Source organism: Jaculus jaculus, chromosome 5, assembly GCF_020740685.1.
Source record: "Jaculus jaculus isolate mJacJac1 chromosome 5, mJacJac1.mat.Y.cur, whole genome shotgun sequence".
Classification (NCBI taxonomy): domain Eukaryota; kingdom Metazoa; phylum Chordata; class Mammalia; order Rodentia; family Dipodidae; genus Jaculus; species Jaculus jaculus.
In genome coordinates this window covers 150,478,692-150,500,231 of record NC_059106.1, presented here as the reverse complement: position 1 = coordinate 150,500,231, position 21,540 = coordinate 150,478,692, and the positions used below count along the sequence as shown (strand labels likewise).

General features: G+C 40.4%; 1 protein-coding gene across 3 annotated transcripts in view; it reads left to right on the top strand.

The window, feature by feature from the left end:
* The window catches only part of LOC101608200 (amyloid beta precursor protein), a 263,853-nt gene that overhangs the window by 94,455 nt on the left and 147,858 nt on the right, over nt 1-21,540 (top strand). For all 3 annotated transcript variants that reach the window (XM_004654380.2, XM_004654382.2, XM_004654385.2), the window contains exons 4-5: nt 9,078-9,190; nt 12,124-12,317. In XM_004654380.2, the coding sequence (XP_004654437.1) occupies nt 9,078-9,190; nt 12,124-12,317 (307 nt within the window). The remainder of the gene's footprint in view (nt 1-9,077; nt 9,191-12,123; nt 12,318-21,540) is intronic.

The following is a 21,540-nucleotide window of genomic DNA, read 5'->3' as shown; positions in this document are numbered from 1 at the left end:
TAGTAATTCTTTCTGGGAGCAGAGATAATCACTTAAAATTAAACTAAATTATGGTAACTTTGAATTTTCAATCTTGTTCTTTGTCCTGTTTGAACATCTGTAGAAAGTAAGTGCATATAATGTATTATCCTTTAATACAGGATCAGCATTCTTCGCCCCCAAACCAGAAATCCAGAGTGCTCCAAAATTTGAAACATCATGCACAAAATTGTTAAAATGGCTGTGGAAAGTTGGGTGTGGTGGCACATATTTGCAATCCAGGACCCCAGAAGTAGGAGGATTGAGAGTTTGAGGCGAACCTGAGGTCTACAGAAAAGGCAATGTCAAAACAAATAAAAATATTGTGCAAAACTAGTTTGAAGAATGTGTGTGTGAGGTATTCATGAATATAAATGAATTTTGTGCTTATATTTGGGTCCCATCCACAAAATAATCTTATTATATATTCACATATTCCAAAAACACAGAATTGGAAAATATTTGGTCCCAAGCATTTTGGATAAGAGAAACTGAATTATGGAAATCATTATTCTTCTTACTGTAGTGTCTCCAAGTCTAGAACATGCTATAATTCAACCTTAAAGAATTTTTTAAATTCTAGAGTTAAAAAAGGCAGAATTTGAAGTAGCTTCGTTCAGAATTGAGCCAGCTTCTGCTAGCTATGCAAAAATCTCATCAGACCTGAGCATCCTAGTTTGTGATGGGGGCTTGAATTCTGTGGCCACTTAGTTTATATTCCTAAGCAAGGTTAAATTTGTAAAGCAACAAAAAAGTCCTTTGTTATTTATTTATATATGGTTACTTTTAAATTCTTGAAGTTTTTAAGAGAATGTTAATGCCACTTGTTATATATATAGATTATTTTGATGAGAAAATCTCTAGCCAATCTCTATGTAGTTAGGATACAGGCTGTGAAGGAGAAATCCAGTTTCAGAAAGTGCTTTTGCTCCCTCGCTCTTTCCAGCTATAGCAGTTTCATTGACAAGTTTTGATGGCTACAGTACTGACATGGAAGCAAGTAGATATGTGTTTACTTTGTGAAACTTTATATGTACACTTGAAATTTGACAAAAATAGTTTTATTTACAGAAGAATTAATAGTCCGCAGAGTTTCCATAGATTTGGCACCTAGTTTCTCCCATTGTTATCATTTTATTTCTATGTGGTAGGGTTGCTATAACGAATGGATTGATTTTGATGTGTCAATATTAACTAAAGTCAGTACACTATTCAGATTAGCTTCATTTCTGTCTGGTGTCCATTTTCCATTCCAGGATTCCATCCAAGAAAATACATTGCATTTAGCTGTTAGGTCCCCTTGACCTCCCCTTGTCTGTTGCAGTCTCTGAAACTCCTTGTTTTTAATGATCGTGACAGTTCAGTAGTAACTTTTTTTGAGGGTGTCCCCATCAAGGAGTTTTCTTATGTTGTGCCTAGAGGTGGAGGACCCATTTTACCACATCATGTTAAGAGCATATGCTCTGTCCATGACATATTCCTGCTGATGTTGAACTTGGTCACCTGGCTGAGGTAGTATTGGTCAGGTTTCTCTTGTGAAATTGCACTGTTTCCATTTTGTGTATTGCAGGGAAAATCACGATGGGCAGCCCAAAATTAATATGAAGCTTTATGCATAACTTCTTGTAAGACAGAGCTATAATAGGTAAATTATTTGGACAGTCTTCAAAGGAGATTGTCTCTTTCCCTCTGTTTAATAAGTTGGACTCATGGATAATTATACTCTGCCCTAATTTATAACCCTATCCTTTATTTTATATACATTTATACTTTCATTACATATATTTTAATTTATATGTTTGGTTAAATCATTTCAACTTTATCTGTTGGGAGTTGGCTCCTGTGTTCATCTGACCATACCCTCTTTTCATTTTTATTTTTAAATCCTATGTAAGATGCTCTAAGGTAGCTCATCTTGTATATGTCTTAGAATCAGTCATTTCTCCATAGTTCTGGCTTGTTTTGTTGTTGGAGAACAGTACTAAAAGTCAAGATCTGGACTTTGGGCATGGTCATTGCTACCGGAATTTCTGCTTCTCAGCTGGTAGAGCAAGTGACCTATTTGCCCCTCTTCAACCTTTTATCAACCACACGCCTCTGTAGATATTTCTACAGCTCTCTGATTCTGTATCTGTATCTTTGTTAAACTAAAGAAGAGCTTAGCCTCGTGTCTCCAACTCTGCCCTGTCACCTCTTGCATCTCTAAATTCTCCCCCAGATGAGAATCTAGCATTTCCTTCATGTTCAATCTCAGAATGCATGAATGACAGTACTGGAATCATAGTATCATGTGACCCTTTTTAAAAGCAGTAAAATTGCTCAGACTTTTTTGTTCACATCTTTAAAAAATCTGTTTTTATTATTTTAAAACCAGAATTATTTCTAGCCTGGACCACCCATTTCCTCATTCACTCATCCTACCACTTTGTGTGTGTGTGTGTGTGTGTGTGCGTGCGCGTGCATGTGCACATGTGCGCACGCACGTGTGTGTGTGTGTGTGTGTCTGTGTGCGTGTGATGTATGAGAGGCTGAACTTCATTCACATGAATACATGTGAAAGAATGAATTTAAGTGTTCCCTGCAAGCCTTTTACTTTTAGTTTCTCTTGACCCACTTAGTTTCTGCCATCTGGCAAGAGGGTCTCTGAAGGGACCCATCTGTCAATTCTCTGTATTATCTGTAATAGCTACTGTGACATGTTGGTAACAGCAGTAGTCATTTCACAGAGATGTGTGGAATTCTCTCTAGGTTCTCTTTGAAAACCCTGAAACCACCCACACTCCGAAGCATAAACACTAACAGTTCTAGCACACATGGAGTCAGTTGAGGACTTCTGAAAGTGTTCTCACCAACTCTTGAATACAAATGCCTCTGAGAAGGATTTCCCCAGCTTGTTTGTGAAAATGACAAGATGTCAGTGCATAACAAGCAAATTCAATAAAACATGTTTGTGAAGTAAGTCTGATGTCGTAAAATAAAAGAAGTTCTGAGTAAACATTTCTTTGGTCTGTAGTTACAATTTCAGGGTACACATATGTACTAGTGTCAATTAGAAAGTACATAAATATGGTGTGTTCGTTAGGAAGGACTTATCTACTGCTTTCCGTCATCCTTGGCGTGATGTGTTGTCTAGTTCCTGCAGTAGGAACAAGCAAGTTCTTTGTCATCTCGCTTTGTCCAGAACTTCACTAACACACCATATCTACTATTCTCATTCTGGTGCAGGGTAATAGCCCCAACCTGGTCTTCCTCCTTCCATCTCCCAGGCAAGCATAATTGGCTACAACCACCCAGGCGTCTTTTTATGTGACTCAAGAATGTCAAGGCTACAATAGCCTGCCCTTGTGCACCCATGGACCACTTGCCCCTCATTTCTCTGATAACTTTTATCCCCTTGCTCATCCCTGCATTCGTCAGGCATTCTTCTGCCACAGGACCTTTGTCCTTTGTACTTGTTACCTTCTCAGGCTGGAGTAGTCTTAGCTCTGATTTAGATGTGCTGCTCTCTCACCTCTCCACACTTCACATCTTCTCGTGTCCTGTTCAGAGTGAGGATTCTGTGATCACCCTGAAAAATGCTACCTCTTCTACTTAAGCATAGTCTCTGCTTTTTCTCCATGGTATTTCTTACCAGTGAACAATCAGTTCTTTATCCTTCCCACTACATTACTCAATTTCTGTCCTTTCCTGTATTCTCAGCATATAAAAAATAAAACGGATAATATGCATTAAAGAGTTGAGTTGATGATGGATCCAGGAAACCCCCACTGCGCACCCAGGACCAGTACCCATTGTAGAAAGTGGAAGGTGTTGATCGCTGTGACTCCGGCTCCTGTGGTGTCCTAGCAATTCTACCCTATCCTATTGACTGGTGCTAATATTCATCCCATTATAAGTAATATTTACACGCAAAGCATCACCCCAGCCTCTGTGAGGCTGCAGCTGCGTGGTGAGGATGCAATGCCTAGGAAGCCCCGTGACCTTCAGCTGGAGTACTAACGAAATTAGGCAGTAAGGAATGGTGACTAGCTATTGACGTTTAATTTCTGTGACTTACTAATATAATAGGAGCTGTGGTCGATGAATGGATACTGGAGGGAAGGATGATAATAATTCATGAAGCACTGTTGTTTAGGCAGTAAATGGAGTGCTTCGAGAATAGGAATTCATCTAATTCTCTCAGCTCTACCCTGTACTACTTGTGTGGCCTGCGTTGGTCACATATTCTGTCTCTTAGCCTCTGTAAAGAGTGGTCATTGTAGCTGCATTATTCTGAGGCCAGTGAGAGAGAAGGATCAAGGGCTGAGTGCCATAGTACTGAGAAGACTGAATCTCACCTATTTGATATTTATTTCTACTTTTCCCTTTCTAAGGGCATTTCAGGTGTTCTTGTTTATGGATGCCAGTGTGCTCTGCTGAAAACACGTATTCAGCTTCCCTCACAGTGAAGTGTGGGCAGATGTCAGAGTGAAAACATGTGCTGTGTAGGTGGAAGTCTCCAGTGAGCGGGGCCCTCCTAAGTAACACTATAAGGATGCACAAAAAGAAACTTTTGACCTTTGCCTTGTTGCACCTGTTTTCTGCTTGGAACTTGGACATAAAATCTTAAGCTTCAATGGATATCTTGTGACCACCAAGCTCAAGGACAAATGTTACCACCTGAGGATGGGTATCCAGAGAGGTCAAAATAGCCTAGTTCCCGGTGTCATTGAACATCTGCAGCAGCTCAGTTGTGGTATGACTTCCTCTGTGAGATAAACATCCACACTGTGTTCAAGCCATGGTCTAACATCCTCTAGTCTTTCTGCAGCAAGATGCACTCCCAGGCAGTTGGTATGTCATACGAGATAATTTAAACCTAGCTTTATTGCCAAACTGACCACATTGTAGATCATAACATTAAAGTGTTTCACAGGCTCAGAATAAATCAGCTTTCATAAAAGCCACAAGAAATTGGATGTACACACCATTGCAATCAGAGTTTAACTGAGTCAAGATATCTCTGTTGAATGGACACCTGGATTTTCAGTCTACTTCTGCTGTTCAGTTGGCTCTCTGTGGAAAGCCACCACACCTGACTTTTAACCTCCCACTTGCAAAAGGAGGCAATTTGAGATAGGCATGCTCTCTCTCAGACTACCAGATGCCAGTGGAGGGAGCTGCAGAGTCCCGGTTGAGGAAGACAGCTTTGCCCACCTGCCAGGGCTTCAGCCCAGAAGCCAAATCCACATTTCATTCACTAACATTGAAATCAGTCTCTCTCCCCCACTCTCTCTTCTGGAATTTTCAAGTTTTGAATATAAATTTTGAATTTTTTAAACAATATTTTATTTATTTATTTATTTATGAAAGAGAAAGTGACAGATAGAGGGAAAGAGAGAATGGGCACGCCAGGGCCTCTAGCTACTGCGTAGGAACTCCAGACACATGCACCCCCTTGTGCATCTGGCTTACTTGGATCCTGGGGAATCGAACCTGGGTCCATAGGCTTCATAGGCAAAATATTGTAACCATAAAGCCATTTCCCCAGTCCCCCAAATTCTGAATTTTTTTACACCAAGAAAACTGCTAGGGAGTACAGTTGTCAAGAAGCGTCCCTAGTGCATGTTGATGAATGGATCCATGAAAATAGATTCGGAGCAAATGATGTGAAATTTCTTAAACTCGGTGTAAGCAGAAGCATCAATTCTCATAATAAGAATTAAGTTCATTTTGATCTTTGCCCTTCTTTATCTGAATTCGCTCAATGTTTTTCACCTAAAAGATGAATCAAAATAAACAGTTTTATTTTAAAAACAAAGGTGCATATGGAAACGCTGGGTGTACACTATCATAAAGTTTTAAAATTAATAAAATTTTAAAGCAGTTTTAAGTTAACAAAATTCAAAATTGAACATAGTATACAGAGTTCCTATCCAAGCACAGATTTTTATTCAAAAAGCACTTTTAGCCAGTTTAAGCTAATATGTAAAAATAAGTCATTATATTTTTGCCACTCCTTTAGTAATTCTTACTAAAAATTTTAAACAGATTTTATAGTTTTAATTGCTTCGTGTTTCTGATGCTTAACATTCTAAAATTTTTCATCAGTCCTCAAACTAATGTAAGAAGTGCTGCCCATTGCTAAATTTCACTTTATTGTGAGGATGCAGTGAGTTTTCTATTTTGCCACTAGCCCCAAGGGCTTATTAAGTAGCTAGTATTAAACCTTTCCAAAAATAATTTCATTTTGGAGAACATATTTCTTGGCTATGGGCAATATTAAAAACTTCAGGCCATCTTTACATTATTGAGTGAAGCGTTTTGCAAATGACAATTTTCAGTCTCCTTTTAGAAATTGTTACAGTGTGATTAATGCAGTGTGTGTCCTTGGGTGAGCGTTACACTTTACTGAAGTAAAACACTTTCATTCAGTGCCTTTGATCTTGTGTCGTGTTCTAACCTTGAACAAACTGACCAAGTGCAAGGGAATCAAGGTGAATTTGTGGTTTTTTGTTTATACTTAACTGCTCTGTTGATGTCCCAAGTGCTCCTGTAGGCCAGGCTCGTCTTAGAACATGTGTTCCTGATCTCCTGACAAACTGATTTAATATTAATAGTCCTGGGTCGGCCATTTAATCTTCCCAGTAATAATTTGCAAAACAGAAAAGCATACTTAATCTTTTGAACAGTCGTAAAATGTAGCTGACCAGTACTTATAAATGAAATGGACATCTTTGGGCTTCCTGGGAACCTTGGAAATTGAAATGCCATGGGCATCTCTTCTTTCTAGCAGCTGGTGTTGCCCTCACCCCAGAGGCACTGCGTGGTTCCCCTGGGAAATGTGTGTTGCTGGTAGAAGAGACTGCCTTTATTTCTGTTCTCCAGCTCATTTGGGAATTTTGCTTGCTTTTTGTTTGTTGCTGTTGCTATTTATTGTGTTTTGTTTTAGATCCTTCTACGTAAAAGAAAATATGACATTATTTCTTTCTTTATAGTTTGCATCTGTTTATCTCTGGAGCTAGGTTACAGTCTCCTGAGGTGCTGGTTTCTTGGGGCATTTCTCACTTGGCAAGTGGGTTTTGTAGGAGATATCATTGCACTCATCTGTGGAGTGAGATGCATTGATACATTTATACTGTCCACTGCTCCTATGGAGTAGGCATCCCCTGGTATTTCTTGGCTTTTCTCCAATAAGTTCTATTTTGCCACTAGCCCCAAGGGCTTATTAAGTAGCTAGTATTAAACCTTTCCAAAAGTAATTTCATTTTGGAGAACATATTTCTTGGCTATGGGCAATATTAAAAACTTCAGGCCATCTTTACATTATTGAGTGGAGCGTTTTGCAAATGACAATTTTCAGTCTCCTTTTTTAAATTGTTACAGTGTGATTAATGCAGTGTGTGTCCTTGGGTGAGCATGAGGTCTTGGGGCCTTGCATCTCATAGCCCATGGCACCAAGCACAGTGGAATGCTGAGGGAATGAAAAGAGCCACCCCTGTGATTTGCTTAGATTTATTTATAAGTACACTGATTAAAATGGAACTTTAAATATCATGAGGCACCTTACACAACTAAGCTCGAAACAGGCTAATGTATAAATGTTATAGCAATGAAGTTTTTACTTGATTTCTTCTATACTACAGTCTTTATTCTACTTTATGTTACATTTCCGAAATTATCATGTAGCATTCTGTGTACAGATTTAAAAAAAATCCATTCTTTCTTTTGCAGGTGTGAGGAAAGCCTGATTCCTTGTGTGGGATCATGTGTTTATATGTGCTCACGTCTTGCCTGAAGGGTTGTTGTGTCCTATGTGGTGTCCTTCCTAATTTCACAGTCTCACTCTACTAGCCCATGCTTTCTGTGATGAGAGTCTGTGTTAATTTTTAAACATATTTTGGGCTTATATTGCCTCCAGAATGACCCCAAACCTTAGGCTCTGTAAGTTGGAGTCCATCATGACACAAAATATTGTTTACTTCTGGTCTTCTTTACTCATCTTACAAGTAAGGGGTTCTTTCTTAGCACATGCAAGAAATAACTCATTTTTTGAAAAGCCTTTGCTTGCCATCCATCCGTCATCCATCCATGCATCCAGTATGGGCACGATTACCGGAGCTGGTCCAGGGTTAAGGGGCTCAGTGGCTAAGGAGATGCGGTCCTTACACTGTGGACCTTCCTTGTAGCGCTCTGCTCATCACTGTAAACTCATCTCATGTTATCTCTGCCATGAGAGCTTCCCCAGTGCAGCCTGTACGATTGCCTCACTATGTTGGCCTAGCACTTTCTTCATTTCTATTAGAAAATTTAACTTCTTTGTTCATCCAGAGATATTCCTTACATACTGTGTGCAGAAGTTGTGCCGATGTGTGGGGATATCACAGCAAATGCATCAAGTAGCAGTTGTAGTCACAGTTTGTGGTTACGTCACTATCCATGTTTCCCTCCTTTGTACGTGAGCTCATGGAGGACAGGGTGGAACATGTTTGTCTGCACTGCCAGCAGAACCCAGTGGCAATTCACATAACATAAAGAAAAGTTTTCTCGATTTAAATGAATTGGTATTTTTCTCATGATTTAAATAATATATATATAATACACATGTGCATGTATAGGTTTTTTTTTTTTTTTTTTTTTTGCTTAGAATTAGAAAAGGCTAAAATCTCAATATGTATCACAAGGAATTTAAAATTTTCAAGAAAAAAAGGTAGAGACCCCATATTGATACTGTTCAAAATGACAATGTCCGGTGTTTTTTTTTTTTCTTTCTATTTTTTTGGAGTGGTGACTGATCAACTAAACAGCTTGTATATGGAAGCAGAAATTGGAATTTATTTTTAAAAATGCTACTTGGAACATGTAAGAAACATCAGTGGCAAAGTAGCAAGGAACTGGGTTGCTTCAGGAGGCCAGTTCAACACCCTCAAGATGCTGGGGTCTTGACTGAGTTATTCTAATATAGGCGTCAGGAGCCGGGGAACTTCTCTGACATTCCTCTTGCCCTTTAGCCTGTGGTGACTGTGGTGAGACTAGCGTGGTGCCGATGGAGTAACATGAAGCGTTTTCCTTTCTTTCAGTTGGTGAGTTTGTAAGCGACGCCCTTCTTGTTCCTGACAAGTGCAAATTCTTACACCAGGAGCGGATGGACGTCTGTGAGACCCACCTGCACTGGCACACTGTTGCCAAAGAGGTACTGGACCGGGCGTTCCTGCTTGTGCAGTGCAGGCATCCTGGGACGTGTTGAGGGCTCTTTGATGCAACTGGTTGTATAAAGACGCTTAGAGCACAGAAGTCAACACACAGCCATCAATAAGCTTTCTTAAAAGATGACCTGTTTTTCAAGAGCCACTTTCAGTTTGCAGTGCAACTGAACCAGCCCTGCGCAGTTCCCATGTGTCCTGACTGCGTGCGTGCCTGAGGCACCAGTAGGGTCATTAGTTACATGTGTGTGCCGTGTTTTAGAAATTAACACTGTCGCCTCTGATCATTGTAAAGAGTACCTTTTAAACTGTTTTCTATTGTTTTGTTGCATACAAGATTTTTATGATTTAAAAATTCCCCCTTTTGTGTGTCCGTGAGTGCAGTGGTAAGACAAGGAAATCACTTGTCCAGTCCCACCGCTAAAGCAACCCGGGGCCCGGAAAGATGGCTTCGCAGGTAAAGTGCTTGCCGGTGAAGCCTGAGGACCTAGACTTGATTCCACAGGACTCACGTAAGCCAAATGCACAAGGTGGCACGTGTGTCTGGACTTCATTTGCGGTGGCTAGACGCCCTGGTGCACCCATTCTCCCCCCCCCCCCCCCCGACCATCTGCCTCTTTCTCTCCCTCAAATAAATAAATAATTTTTTTAAAAAAAGCCACACAGCAAAGATATTTTTCAGTTATGCTATATGCTTTTGTATCCTCCAGGCCACAATACCACCATCATTTTCCTAGTGGGCAAAAAGTCTGTGGCAATAAGCCCAGCTCCAAGATAGGAGACAACTGGCGTGAAATGCCACATTGTAAAATTGCCACCCTCACAATGGCTCTGCCCCTTTCATACACTGTAATGTTTTCTTCCTGAATGGTTTGTATGTAGTGTGTGTGAAGATGGTGGCACTAGTGTCCTAGAATTGGGCTTCTGTGTGGGGCTAGGAGTCAGTTTTGCACCCCTTATTTCTTCCTGGGAACCTGGGACAGTTTTGATTGTCATCAAAGGAGGTGTGTGGGCTTAAGGTGCTGTTGTGACGTAGTGGCTAGACACCAGGGATTCTACTAAACATCCTATAGTAAACAGAACAGCCTCCCCCTGCCATCTTTTTTTTCCTTGTTTCTACACTGGGGATTGAACTTAGTACCTTGTGTACACCAGGCAAGTACAATATAAATATTTTTGTTTTGTAAGCTATATTCCAGACCCAGTTTCTACTTTTTGAGACAGGGTCTCCCTGAAAAATCCAGATTGGCTTTGCATTCATTCTGCTGCTCAGGCTAACCTTGAATTTACAATCTCCCCGCCTCAGCTTTTTGACTTGCTGAAATTACAGGTCTGTACCACCAGCCCAGGGTCCCAAAGAATTACAGCTTCAAAAATCTAATGAATCCTTGTATCATAGTCATAGTGCTGTTAGTCTGGTGGAGTAAAAGCTACTCAAGATATAAATATTATTGGTACATTTTATAAAATAATATTCTGTGCCTCACTGTAAAACAAAACTTCATGTAACAATGTAGTTTGGAAGTTGAAGAGCTTACTGAGCTTAAGAAAACAAAGTATGTAATTTGAAGCCTAGCTTCTCAAATGATAACCTTATTTTATTAATAATAGAGTGTTCTGTGCTGGAGAGCTGCCTTAGCAATTAAGACACTTGCCTGCAAAGCCAAAGGACCTCGGTTCTATTCTCTGGGACCCACGCAAGCCAGATGCACAAGGGGGTGCATGCACCTGGAATTCCTTTGCAGTAGCTGGAGGCCCTGGCATGCCTGCTCTCTCACTCTCTCTCTCTCAAATAAATAAATAACTTTAATTTAATTTAAAATAAATAATATTTTCTGATACTTTATTTTCAAATTAGCTGCACGATGGCTTATGAAGCACATTAAAATAAAATAGATTCTTTTTGAAATTACCATCCTAAAAACTGCTCTGTTCCTTTAATACATGATGTTTTCCTCACAAATGGCTTGTATTTATACATAAAATTTGTCCTGAGTTTACAAAAGAAAATTTCTTTGTTACTAAGAAACAAAAATAACTGATTCCTATGAAGTTAGAAATCATTTGGTCAAATTTCATTTTTTACCTAGGTATGTTGAATTCTTAATCTTTTCTTTATTACCTATATGTATTTTGTAGTATCAGATTTGCCAGACTTTGTGCAGAATTAGCAAGTCCAAGATTGTGATTTGCAGGGAATCAAAAGGAAATGTCTCAAGATCGTGACTTCTGATTCATAGTGTCTATGGAAGACAGTTTCTTCTCTTTTGGGGATTGTTAACTCTGGGAAGTAAACCAGAAGTTAGAATTTCAGAATAAGCCTTATCCAAGTGGGAGAGATTTCCGTCATTACTGGAGGTGGGTGCAGGCTGGGGATGGATGTACCTTCATGAATTCTCTGACATCTGTTCCCAAGTGCAGCCTGCTTCTATGTCTTTCCTCTTATCAGTTTCCACTTCTTATTCTTATGAATTTCTTTTTGACATCATCATGTTCTTTTTAAATATTATTTAAAAAATGTTTTATTTATTACTTATTTGCAAGTAGGAAGAGAGAGAGAGAGAGACAGAAATGGGTGTTCCAGGGCCTCCAGCCATTGTAACTGAACTCCAGATGCATTCACCAGGCACTCGGTGCATCTGGCTTTACATGGGCACTAGGGGATCAAACCTGGGCCATTAGGCCTTTGTCAGCAAGCACCTTTGACATCTGAGCCATCTTTTCAGCCCTTGAATAATGTTTTCAAAAAGAGGACCTAAGTAACCCTTTCTAAGTCCCTGGTGGAAATCCCACAGAATAGCAAGTTACACTGTCCTTTGTAAAATCGGTTCATGACGCGCTGGGCCTGCTGATTTTGGCCGTGGGGTTGTCTTGCTGCGGAGCGCGTCTCTGCACACTCACTGTCTCCTCCTTACCCTTGCAGACCTGCAGTGAGAAGAGCACCAACCTGCACGACTATGGCATGTTGCTGCCCTGCGGCATCGACAAGTTCCGTGGGGTGGAGTTCGTGTGCTGCCCACTGCCCGAGGAAAGCGACAACGTGGACTCTGCGGATGCGGAAGAGGACGACTCTGATGTCTGGTGGGGCGGAGCAGACGCTGACTATGCGGATGGCAGGTGAGGTGGTCTTTGTGCCCAGTCTCTCAGACGCGGGGCCCTTTTGCATGCAGCGTGTGTTCAGTCTTCTGGGTGCTCATCCGTCTTTCTCACTAAAACAATCTCTCCTCGCTCCTGTTTCATGACATATTAGGCAAAAAGTGTAGGCCTGGAGATTTCTGGTGATTATAGCATCTGTTTCACTTTTATATGCTTCATGAGCCATCGTGTACTTTATTTGAAGTATTTTATTGTACTGTCAAGAATAATCAAACCCCGATAATATTAGAAGGGATCACTGGTAATTCTACTAGAAAGGATTTGGAATGGGAGCTGAATGATGTGGCCATACGGTTTTGTTCTGTCATTTGGAAAAAAAATTTAACATGATTCTGTAATTTTTGTCAGTCATTAACTGCATGTAAATTTTTGTTAAGGAAGATTTAGTTTTGGATTTTTATTGTTTGTGGTGACTTCTTTTCCTTTCCTTTCCTTCTATATCATTTTTCCTTTGTGACTAGTCAGTGGGTTGTATATTCGTGCTGAACTTCTCTGTCTTCAGCTTCTTGTTTGCTTAGAATATATTTTTGCCTCTTAAAAAATTACTTTAGCCAGGCATGGTGGAGCATGCCTTTAATCCCAGCACTTGGGAGGCAGAGGTAGGAGGATCACCATGAGTTCGAGGCCACCCTGAGACTCCATAGTGAATTCCAGGTCAGCTAGAGTAAGACCCTAACTCGATAAACCAAACATATATATTTTAGAGAGAGCATGTGCAAGAGAGAGAGAGTTGGCATGCTAGGGTCTCAGCCATTTCAAACTGCAGACATTTAGGGGCATGTGCAACTTTGTGCTTGCCTCACTCTTGTCCGTCTGGCTAATGTGGGATCTGGAGAGTAGAACATGGGTCCTTGGGCTTCTCAGGCAAGTACCTTAACCACTAAGCCATCTCTCCAGCCCTATTTTTGCCTCTTTTTTCCTTGGGATCTTAATCTCCTAATTTATTATCTGATTCCTGTTTTTACTTGAATTCATACATCTCTGTTCAAATCATAAAATTCTTAAAATAGAAGCTCTGAGCTAGAGTCTGATCTGCCTCATTCATTGATTTCAGGCTGAATCGTTTCCCAAAGCATGAGAGCTGCATCACTTCTGTTCTCCCAGTACATTCTCACATGTTCCCCAGTGTGCCCCATCTCCATACAAATAATTAAATGTGCATCAGAAAACCTCTGGGTAGAATATAAGGTTTTCTCACTTGAACCACAAATTTTATGCATGTGCATGTGTATGTAATGTCTTTTTTATTAAAACTGAAAAACATTTTTACTTACATACAAGAACCAATGTGCACACAGAAATTCTAGCTGTCCCTTATTACTACTTAATGAAGCTTCTTTTTAGTGGCTGTTGCTTAATTTTACCAGGATTTACTTTTGTGAGTTGCAGGATTATTAGTATCCTCTTTCCTAGTTTATAAAAACTGTACTCCATGTAGCTGGACATAAAGTTAAGGAAACACAAAATAAATCTATAAATACCTGCCAGTGATGACAAAAGTTTGAAAGTTCATGTGTGAGCCCCACTTTTCCCTCAGAGAAGCAGGGTTTGCTCAAGTTTTTCTGTGGAGTAAGTTAGGGGTTCTCTGAGCAACTGGTTCCCCATATCTCCATTCTGTGCTTCATAATGGAATGTGCATGGGTTTGGCTTAATTGTCACATTTTCTAAAAATGGGTCATCCTTATTCTAACATTTTTTAAAAAAATTAGCCCTTTTGTAGTATACCTTAGTCATATCCAGATTTGAAAGTTTCAAAGTGGCTTTTAAAGCAAATTACTGACACTAGGTCTTCTATCAAAGGATTCCAGTACCAGAGTTAAAAGTGGAAATATCACGCTTTATAGCATTGTCTTTATTCATAGTCATTGGGTACTTGACTTGCTAATTTTACGTGATTTAAGGGACTATGTACTGAATAAATAAACATGTAGAAAGGCAATTAATCCAAGAATGTCCTTGGCAGGTGTTAAGGCACTAGCTGTGTACTTGAAATCATGCTGGTGAGCTGGTATTCATGATAAAAGGGACTTTTGAAATTAAAAGGTAATATATTTTTTTAATATTTTATTTATTTATTTGAGAGCGACAGACACAGAGAGAAAGCTAGATAGACAGAGAGAGAGAGAGAATGGGCACACCAGGGCTTCCAGCCTCTGCAAACGAACTCCAGATGCGTGCGCCCCCTTGTGCATCTGGCTAACGTGGGACCTGGGGAACCGAACCTCGAACCGGGGTCCTTAGGCTTCACAGGCGAGCGCTTAACCGCTAAGCCATCTCTCCAGCCCTAAAAGGTAATATTTTGTTTTATCTTGAAAGAAACTACCCTTTGCTTGGCCTTTCTTGTGTAATACACTTGTGTTTCTTATAAAACCTTTTTTATTGGGAATAGTTTTCTGTGGGTCTTGAACTTTTTATCTTAGGCTCTTTCTTAGTGACTTCATTGAAGCTATTACTAACAATGTCTATGGAAACCCACTTAATCGGTAGCTCTTTCTCTAACTGCTGAAACGGATCCAAACAGGACATCACTTCTGACTGTGAGTCCCTTGTTTATTCATGACGGTCAGTGAGTAACTGTACCTGCATTGATAGCCGTCTCTGATTACACCTCTTCTTTCTGTTCTCACTGTTACAAACACAGGATTTTTTTCTCCTTTGAATTGGCTGTGTTCCTAACTTCTAGCCAAATCATACATGTTATTTTCCAGAGCCTAATGAAAGCTAGGGCCGCAATCATCAACCAAAGGACCCAGGCAGATTGGGTCATATGATCACTCTAACCGTGACTGTGCTCAGTGATATCACTGTCCATGTGGTGGCCAGACAAAATTTTAGCCAGCTCCCTCCTCCTGCCTGCCTTCGTTCATATTCTTTCTTAGATGCCTGCCAAAGTTGTCCCTTGGGCTCTTTAGTTCCTTAGAAATAGCTCACCCATCATGTTTCTAACTCTTACTGGGATCTTTTGATCTTATATCTACTGAATTTCACAATTCCCTCATTAGCATCATTCCAGTTCACACAGTCCATTATCCACCTTTTTTTTTCTTTTAGCCACATGATCTTTCTAGTCAGGATAGAATTCAAAGATAACCATTTTTACATATCCTACTGCACATGCTATACCTGCTAATACAGTAACCTTCGAGGTGTTGGGACGAAGCACCTGGCCAAAAACAGCTGATGGGAGGAAAGGTTTTTATTTTGGTTTACAGTCTCCAGAAGCTTCGTGATGGTTTAGGAAGGGCATGAGCAGATGGCGGACATTACTTCTGTGACAGCCAGCGGAAAATAGTAACAGGACAGTGAGCCAACGAGCAATGGCAAGCTGGGGCGTAATAAACCTCCGCGCCCACCTGCAGCCGTACACCTCCTCTAGCAAGGCTCCACATCCCAAACTGCTGTCAGCCGGGACCAAGCATTTAAAATCCATGAGTTTACGGGGCGTGTGTGGTGAAATCCACCAGATTCTGCCCTGGGCCCCGTAAACTGATGGCCGCCCATGATGTAAAATTCCGTGGATTCAGTTCAACTTTACAAGTCCCCATAATGTTTACAATCTCATTACTATTTAGACATTCCCACAGTCGGAGGTCTTTTAAATGTGAACTGTAAAACCAGCAGTGCATGATGGGACAGAGTAAACATTACACTGCAAAGATGACATTGGGCACACCATGGAAGCACTGAACTGATACAAGTCTGAAACATGCAGTGAAAATATAAAATCCTATAGCTCCAACTCTGAGCTCTAACCAGTGACAGAGTGTCTGAGGTTTGAATTTGGCACCCCCCCCCCCCACCCCAGCTGGGCTGCCTTCAGGAAAACTCACTTCTGAGCCAGCAGCTCTACTTGGTGCCTCCCGTAGTCCTAGCATCTCCAAAAATTCCCGGAGTCTCTTCTGAAGCCCATGGTTAATCCTCATGGCCCCATCACACAGGGACTATAGCAACCCTGCCTCACTTCACCCAGTGGCTATATCCCAGAAGCAAACCACACTGCAAATCCAGCGACCATCTCTTTCTTCCATTTGTTATACTCCCATAGTACCAGCTAGGCTACCGAATTTGTTAATCTGGGGGGAGGCAGGAAATAAAGCTGACTTTGAAGAGCAGGTGTACTCAGCATCCTGGCCCCATACTTTCATTCCTTTCTGGCCCATATCACACCACCAGTGTTCACACTAGTCTGTGCTTTTTCTAAATTTAACCCTGTACAAGTTCTTGTCACACACAGAGAATTCAGTAAGCATCTTACACAAACTGCTTTGAGCCTAGGCTGGACAAAGCTCTTCCTTCCCTCATAACTAAAGCCTGCACAGTCTATAGCTCTCTCTGAATTTGATTTTTTTTTTTTTAAACTCTGGCCAGAATGGTCCATTGAGCTCTGCTTAGATCACTCATTTGATTCAAATCACCACACCTGCTCATAGTGCTACATGCTTCAAACATATTTTTGCCAGTTCTCAGTACCTTGGAAAGATGAATTTCTTGCTGTAATTGCTTGAGAATTTCTAAGCTGCCTCATCATGTAACACTACCAGCTAATCCATTTCTTATTCATGCTGTAACATCAGCTGGGATCTTACTGTTACTAGAGGCACCAGCTTATCCCTTTCTGATGACTTATCATCTTCCACACAGCAGTCAGTCTAAGCCAAATTCCGTTCCTGTGGCTCTCCAGCATCACCTTTCTTCCTGTTCTGCTGATGACCCTGCCACAGCTATCCACTGTGAGCTTCTACAAGGGGCCTTGCATGTGGTACACTCTCAGTGCACGTTTTGAATAAATCAACAGATATCCCTTGTACCCCACCTTCTCTTGTACCTTCTTCCATCCTTTTGGTCTCTGCCTCTGCATTTGGGGCTGTGTTCTGCCTACATCCTGCTCACCTTCTCATTCCTGCTTGCCTTTTCAGTCTCATTGGCTCCCTGTCCACAACCCACAAATCTGCAGTTTCTTGAAGTTCTACTGCCTAAAATCGGATCATCATTTATGTTTTTGATTATTCCTGGCTACATCAATGCCCCGTTCTTCCTGTTGACCTCACATTTTTCCCCTTTGTTGTTTATGTTTCTCTTAACTTATATTCCCGAAGTTGGAAAGGCTACTTTTGCCCCTTCCTTATTCCTTTCCCACTCTCTCATGGAATCCTTTCTGTGCCTTTGCAATCCTGCTACTGTGCAAATCCTTCTGTAACGCTTGGTAGAAAGAAAATAGTTGAGTGGTTTCTTTGGCCTATATCAAATTCTCCAATAGAATGCTCTATCACTTTGTTTCTAAGCTGGTGTGCATTTCTAACTTTACATATCTCCGTCGCTGTATGTACTGACACTTTTTATGACCCTTGGCCTCTATTTTTTTACTGGGAAAATATTTGTTTTTCTTTACCAATCTGTCACTTCTAAGATGTTCTTTTTTCATCAAATGGAGTTGACTTACGGTAAAGATATTTTTTGATGCTGACTTGATCTAAAAAGATATTTCCTTTAGACGTCATTACAAACACCTTGCTTTCTTCCCTTTGGATTCATCGTCTAAGACTCATTCACACTATGCATTCTCTTCCAATGAGTTGTAAGCCATATCTCTTTTTTTCTCCACTAGAAACCAAATTATAGCTTATATGCCCCGGCATGCTTTGCATAGAGTTCTTCAATAAATGTTTGTCAAATGAATGTGCATTTTACATTTTTTTGTAGCTCCTGGATGATTTGTGCTCCATAATTAGATTTTGTAGAACCTCTCAACATGTTAGTGTTGAGCTCTTCAGAACAATCACATTGCAAGCCACTTGGGGATCTTTCCATTTCCTAATAGCTGCTTTTTAAAATATACAAGGAAACAAGTGCCTTGCTTTTCTACCACATATTTTATTTAGTCTATTCTGTTCACAAATATAAGTGCAGTCTTAAACCAATATGAAAGGTTTATTAAGATAGCTTATATCCTCGTTCGCATGTTTGTGTCTTTCTTCATACTAGGTCTTAAAACTCCAGCACTATATATTGTTTCAAGTTTGCAGAGAGCTGGGGATGGAACCCAGGGTCCCACCCATGGGCTAGTAGCCTTACCACTGAGCTGCACATCCAGCTATGCACCAGGTGTCTTAACACAGCACAGCTTGATTCTAAGTACCCACCTTTTTAAAAAATTTATTTGAGAACAATAGACAGAGAGAGAAAGAGGCAGACTGAGAGAGAGAGAGAGAGAGAGAGAGACAGAGAAAGAGAGAATGGGCATGCCAGGGCCTCCAGCCACTGCAAACTCCAGACATGTGCTCCCCCTTGTGTATCTGACTAATGTGGGTCCTGGGGAGTCGAGGTTCAAACCTGGGTCCTTCGGCTTCACAGACAAGCACTTAACCACTAAGCCATCTCTCCAGCCCAGTACACACCTTTTAGGTACTCATTAGTTGTATATTGGACATTACAGTGCTAGAAAATGTCACATTTTCACCATTTTTTCTCTCTTTCCTTAGATTAAATGATTTGTATAGCCCAGTAATATAATTTTAATATTTGGCTACCACCTTTTCCCATCTTGTTTGCTTGCATTTTTTCAGATATAAGAAACTTGATTTGGACTTAATATAACTAGGATTTCGGGCCACTTGCATCATTTTGAGTGTGTTTTTCTGTAGCCCAGCAGGCAGGCCTGCCTTCTTCCTAGTCTGACCAAGGCATTGGGTAAAGCAAGGGAGGTATTGCATCACTCACCCACATAAAAGCTGGGCTCCTGCCAGCTGGCTGCCTCCAGCATCAGGAGCAGCCCTCCCTGTGACACGGGAGATGCAGAATCGGAACAGGAAGTTAGCACACCTGACTTAACACCTTCATGGGACATACTGAGACAATTCTTGAGGAAAGAGAAAAGCAGAGGAATGTGATCCCCTTGAGATGACTGGACCCACAGTTCACTGTACTCTTTTATCTGGTTCTTAGCAAGACTTCTTCAGTGAGATGATGAGGGTTTTCTTCTGTCTATGAGGCATTTAGAGGAACATTCCTTATGGAACAAGCTCTGTTAGAGGACCTCATTGAAAGAGAAGCAGATGTTTCTAATACACACAGGCCACTGTTGTAACGCAGCATTTATTTTTCCGTATTAAGTGATTACATTCTAAAATCACTTAAAAATGCCCAATTATGCAATCTGCATTGTAGCTTATTTTACTATCACCTAGATTCTTATTGTCAGAAGAGTTTCATGGGAAAACTAATTTGGAAAACTTTAACTTGTAGCTTGGGGAGGCATAATGTTGTGCTTTGTATATGTGAACCGCTGGGATCAATCCCCAGCACCACACTTAAAAAAGAAAAAAGTCATAAGCTGGTAAGAAAAGATACATACCCAGCCTGGCCTTGGGAGCACAGATTTGGAGGCTCAGTCCCTAGAACTGTGATCTGCTCCCCACCATGCAGCCCATTGTTGGTGTTGACTTCATAGAGCAGATGAAAGCTGGAAAGCCCATGTGTTGGAGGCCAGCATGTTGTTCCCTTGACAGCAGTCTTTGCATTGTTTTGCTATCTTCTTTTTCAAAACAGAATATTATTAAAAATATTTTTTTTAATTTATTTGCAAGCAGAAAGAAAAAAGAGAATGGGCACACCAGGGCCTCCAGCTGCTGCAAATGAACTCCAGATGCATTTGCCATTCTGCACATCTGGCTTTATCTGTGTTCTGGGGAATTGTATTCCTGTGGTGTGGCTTTGTAGGCAAGCCATCTCTCTAGCTCATCAAAACAGAATCTTAAATGACACATGCTCCTGGTTTTTGTATAGGAAATAGTAAAGTAAGAATGTGCTGAGAAGTAACCTAATGTACCTGCCTAGATAATTAGATTTTTTTTTCTGTTTCCTTTAAAAATCTTCAAGATAGATCTTGGCAAATGTTCATTCCTTCTATTAGTATTGTGTGGTTGTCACTGTTTTGAGGCAAGATATATTTTTAAAAATACGGGCCGGAGAGTTGGCTTTGCGGTTAAGGAATGTGCTAGCCCAGCCAGAGGACCCAGGTTCCGTTCCCCAGTACCCACCTGGAGGCTGTTTGCAGCGGCCAGAGGCCCTGACGTGCCCATTCTCTCCCTGTCTCGCTCTCAAATAAACAAATACACAGATAAATAAAAATTATTTTTAAAATAATATTAAGAACTAAAAATGAAGTGAGTTCAAGGCCAGCCTGGGACTACAAAGTGAGTGCCAGGTCAATCTCGGCTAAAAACAACAACAACAAAAGAACTAAAAATAAAGGGATAATGCGAAGTGGTTTTATTAGAATTATACTAAGAATAGTTTCAATAAGAAGTATAGTGAATATTTTTATTTAATTTAGAGTTAAAGTATAGTAAGCCCAGATTTTTATTCCATATTTCCCCTCTTTTGTGGGTGTGGGATCCTGAAATGGACATTATCATTTAAATGGAGTTAACAGCAAATCATCCATCATATATGAACATGGGAATGCCGATTTTAAAAAATTTGTTTATTTTTATTTATTTATTTGGGAGAAAGAAAAAGAGCCAAATAGATACAGAGAGAGGTATGGGGAGGAGAGAAGAGGCATGCCAGAGCCTTCAGCCATTGTAAACGAACTCCAGAGGCATGGACCTCCTTGTTCATCTGCCTTATGTGGGTCCTGGGGAATTGAATATGAGTTCTTTGGCTTGGCAGGCAGCATGGTACCTACTAAGCCATCTCTCCAGCCTGGGTATGTCCATTTTGTAAATAATGATTCTGGATTTCATTGGTTTCTATTTGATTAATTTTCAAGTTTAGATTTACAAACATCTATTAGGAAAGATCCAACCAGAATTTTTGTTTTCCTAATTTCTACATAGTCTATTCTTTTCTAATTGACCTTTATAGATATTCTGACCCTTGGCATTTATGTACTTACAAAATAACAAATAAACTTAGCTGCTCAGACCTCACAAAAATCTCTCAAATAAACATGAGAGAAGAGGAAAGATCCCTGTCACTCATCTTTGTAACAGGCATTTTTCAGGTTATTGTCATAAATTATTGAGTACTTCCTGCTAGATAAGTAAGTAGATGAGTGATCACAGTCTTAACCATATTGTGCCCTTTTAGTTTTAGAGCCTGGGAAAATCCACCTAGGACCCACTCCTCTGAAGATTCATGGTCTGAGAATTCACTGATGTGATTAGTTTTTTTCAGCCCCTGA